The sequence below is a fragment of the Corapipo altera genome, unplaced genomic scaffold (assembly GCF_003945725.1).
Source record: "Corapipo altera isolate COAL_440 unplaced genomic scaffold, ASM394572v1 311, whole genome shotgun sequence".
In the NCBI taxonomy this organism is placed as follows: Eukaryota; Metazoa; Chordata; class Aves; order Passeriformes; family Pipridae; genus Corapipo; species Corapipo altera.
In genome coordinates, this window is record NW_020885094.1 from 160672 (window position 1) to 164541 (window position 3870).

Below are 3870 nucleotides of genomic sequence, written 5' to 3' on the forward strand. Positions count from 1 at the left end.
GGTGAGATAAGGGGTGAGATAAGGGGTGAGATAAGGGGTGAGAAAGCCCCACGTGGCCCTGGAGGAAGTTTATCAGCTCCTGGGGCTTTTTGTCACCCGTGGCAGTGCCAGGGGCAGCTCTGCCAGCTGAGCTGGCCGGGCAAGGGCTGCAGTGCCAGGTGACTGTGCCTCGTGTTTCCATCACCTCAGAGTCACTGCGTGGTTTATTCCCATTCCCTGCTGACAGGTGACTGCCCTGGGATCACGGGATTGTGGGGACACCTGGAGCCAGGGGTTCCCAGAGCCGAAAATGGAGCTCTGGGTGAGATCAGGGGGGGATTTGGTCTCCACAGGGAGCTCCTGTTTTCCCCCCAGCAGATCCAGTGCTGATCCCGTGTCCAACCTGCCCGAACACAACCAGCACCTCCTGGGATTTGGGGTGGGGGAGAAGCTCTGCCAGCCCCAACCAGGGGGGTAGAGAGGGAGGGGGCTGTGCAGGGTCAGGAGTGGGACTCGATGGTCCTTGGGGGTCCCTTCCCATCCAGGACATTCTGGGATTCTGTGGTTCTGTGGTTCTGGGATTCTGGGATTCTGTGCCATGGGGAGCTCGGGGCAGCTCTCCCAGCCCCACCACAGGTGATGTCCCAGCCCCATTCCCGTGGGACCACCAGGACACCTCCACAGACCGCGAATCCAGCGAAACCTTTGGAAAACCACCCCTATTTTTGGGTGCACTCCCAAACCCCCCGAGGCAGGGGCTGCTGCTGCTGCTGCTGCTGCTTCCCCAGATGCCATTCAGTCCTCCCATGCCAGGGAGGATCATCCTGCTCTAATGACTCTTCCTCTGGGAAGCTGCCACCAAACCACTCATTGTCAGGGGTGAGTGTGCTGATGGGACTCACCGAGGGAGCTGCAGCTTTTCCCGGCTGTTAATGGGGCCCGTGTGGGGCCCTCACCCCCCCGGGGCACCTTTGGTCCCTGCATAAAAGCTCTGCTGCTGCCGGGACTCCCCGGTCACATCCCCAAGCTGTTCTCCCCAGGAGCTGGGTAAGTCTGAGCCTCTGGAGCTGCTGGAATTGCTTGGAGAAGCTTCCCCATCCCTGGGAGTGTTTGGACCGGGGCTTGGAGCAACCTGGTCCAGGGAAAAGTGGGTTGGAATGAGATGGGCTTTAAGGTGCCCCCCAACCCAAGCTGTTCTGGGACTCTCTGCCTGTGAAATGCAGATTTATTTCTGCTTTTACAGGCATAAAAATGCTGCTTGGGAAAGGTTTTTCCAACGAGCTGGTTGGGGTTGCTGTGCTGGAGGGGGAGAGGACTCTCAGTGTTTGCTGATGGTCCCCCTGAGACACCCCTGGGAGATGGGAGGGAAGTTTCTTTGCATTATTTGGGGGCCGCTGCTGTGGTTTGGGTTTTGGGGGTGCCTGACAGCAGCTTTGGTGCATCGGGGAATTCGGTGTATTTGGAGTTCTAGCAGGGCTGGGGGCGGGTTGGTGCTGAGCTGGGCCATCATCACCCTTTAATGAGCTTCGGTTCCTTAACGAGCAGGAACTTTGTGACGCTGGGGCTGAGCTGGGGATCTCTGCCTGCCTGGGGTGGCCCAGAGGTGCCCGGGGTGCCCTTTGCCTCCCCTGCTCTGGCAGATGTGGCCAGAGGTTCCGAGCCTCTTGCTGGGCTGAGCCTTTACTCAGATCATCAGCAAGTTGCCAACCAAGAGAGGGGAGGGGGCACAGGGGGGTTAATTTGATGATTGAAAGGCAGCTCTGAGATAATTCTTTCTGTCCTGACCTCCAAGATCAGCTCTCCCCGTGAAGCCCCCAGTGATGGAGGAGTTGCAGTTGGTGGATATTTAGTGTGAAGTGTCTCTGACTTTCCCCCTCTTTGTTCAAAAGGAGGTGTTTGGTCCTCAGCAGCTCCTGGGGGGGTTGTGGCAGAGCTGGGGGGCTCTCTGAGGTGCTGGAAGCAGCAGGACCGTGAGGAACTCAATGTCTAAAGGCTCTACCTCCTGAATCCTGTCACAGAACCCTGGAATGCTTCGGGCTGGGAGGGACCTTCTTAAAGATCATCTCATCCCATCCCCTGCCATGGCATTCCTGGGAGGGGCAGAGGAGGAGCAGGCACTGATCCTTCTCTGTGTGAGCAGGGACAGCACCCAGGGAAGGGCTGGAGCTGTGCCAGGGCAGGGTCAGGTTGGACATCAGGAGAAGGTTCTTCCCCCAGAGGGTGGTTGGGCACTGCCCAGGCTCCCCAGGGCAGTGGGCACAGCCCCAAGGCTGCCAGAGCTCCAGGAGGGTTTGGCTGATCCTCTGGGGCACAGGGGGTGACTCTTGGGGATGGGGCTGTGCAGGGCTGAGGGTTGGGTTGGATGATCCTTGGGGGTCCCTTCCAGCTCAGCACGTTCCGGGATTCTGGGATTTTGTGACTCTGTGACCCTCTGACTGTGTCATCCTGTGATTCCAGCCCTGCCAACCCCCCCCCCACCAAGATGTCGTGCTACCAGTGCCTCCCTGCAGCCCACCAGGCCCCCGTGCCCACCCTGTACCCCGGCAGACCCCGGGCAGCGCCCGCCTGGCGCTCGACGCCGTGCCTGGCCCAGAGCGTGACCCGCCTCGTGCCCCGCCAGCAGCTCCTGCCCTCCAGCCTCTCCCAGCAGCAGCTCCTGCCCTCCAGCCTCTGCCAGCACCAGGGGGTGACGCAGTGTGTGCCCCAGCACCAGGGGGTGACGCAGTGTGTGCCCCAGCAGCAGTGGGTGCCCCCGCCGTGCCCGCCCATCGCCGTGTCCCCGCAGCAGAGCGTGGCCCAGGCGGTGCCACCGTCCCAGCGGACCCTGCAGCAGCCTCGGTGTGTGACCACGTGTGTGCCCACGGGCGTGGCGGGCGTGTGCCAGCCCCAGGGCGTGACCCAGTGCGTGCCCCAGCAGCAGCAGCAGCGCCCGCCCGCCGCCGTCCCCCCGCAGCAGAGGTGTGTGACCACGTGTGTCCCTCGGCCACCCTGTGTCACCAAGGGGGTCCCCCAGCACCAGAGTGCCACCAGGTGTGTCCCCCAGCAGTGTGTGAGCGCCCTGTGCCCCCGGCAGGGCGTGCCCAGGTGTGTCACCACCTGTGTCCCCCAGCAGCGAGTGGCCAAGGGGGGCTCGTACGGGCACCTGACCTGCCAGGGACCCCGGCGGGGTGGCACCTCCTGTGTCCCCCAGAGGATCTCCTGTGTCCCCCAGCAGAGTGGCACCTCCTACATCCCCCAGCAGACCTCCTGTGTCCCCCAGCAAGGTGTCACCTCCTCTGTCCCCAAGCAGTGGCCCTCCAGGTGTGTGACCAAGTGTGTCCCCCAGCCGAGTGCCACTGGCTGTGCCTCCATTTGTGTCCCCCAGCAGCAGGGTGAGACAGTTTGTGTCCCTCAGCAGCAAAGTGCCACCCAGTGTGTCCCTTATCAGAGAGTGACCAAGTGTGTCCCTCAGCAGCAAAGATGTGCCACCAAGTGTGTCCCTCAGCAAAGTGCCACCAGCTGTGTCCCTTACCAGAGTGTGACCAAATGTATCCCTCAGCAAAGTGCCACCAAGTGTGTCCCTCAGCAGTCTGGGACAATTTATGTCCCTTACCAGAGTGTGACCAAGTGTGTCCCTCAGCAGCAAAGTGCCACCAAGTGTGTCTGTTATCAGAGTGCCAGCCAATGTGTCCCTCAGCAAAGTGCCACCAAGTGTGTCCCTCAGCAGAGTGTGACCAAATGTGTCCCTCAGCAAAGTGCCACCAAGTGTGTCTGTTATCAGAGTGTGACCAAGTGTGTCCCTCAGCAGCAAAGATGTGCCACCAAGTGTGTCCCTCAGCAAAGTGCCACCAGCTGTGTCCCTTACCAGAGTGTGACCAAGTGTGTCCCTCAGCAGCAAAGTGCCACCAAGTG

At 61.1% G+C, this 3870-nt stretch overlaps 1 protein-coding gene across 1 annotated transcript in view; it reads left to right on the top strand.

Annotated features, from left to right (window-relative positions):
- Positions 1-2461: 2461 nt before the first annotated feature.
- The window catches only part of LOC113960196 (keratin-associated protein 10-6-like), a 1575-nt gene continuing 166 nt past the window's right edge, over positions 2462-3870 (top strand). The window contains exons 1-2 of the mRNA XM_027669615.1: positions 2462-2575; positions 2687-3870. The exon at positions 2687-3870 is cut by the window's right edge and continues 166 nt beyond it. Coding sequence (XP_027525416.1) covers positions 2462-2575; positions 2687-3870 — 1298 coding nt within the window. The remainder of the gene's footprint in view (positions 2576-2686) is intronic.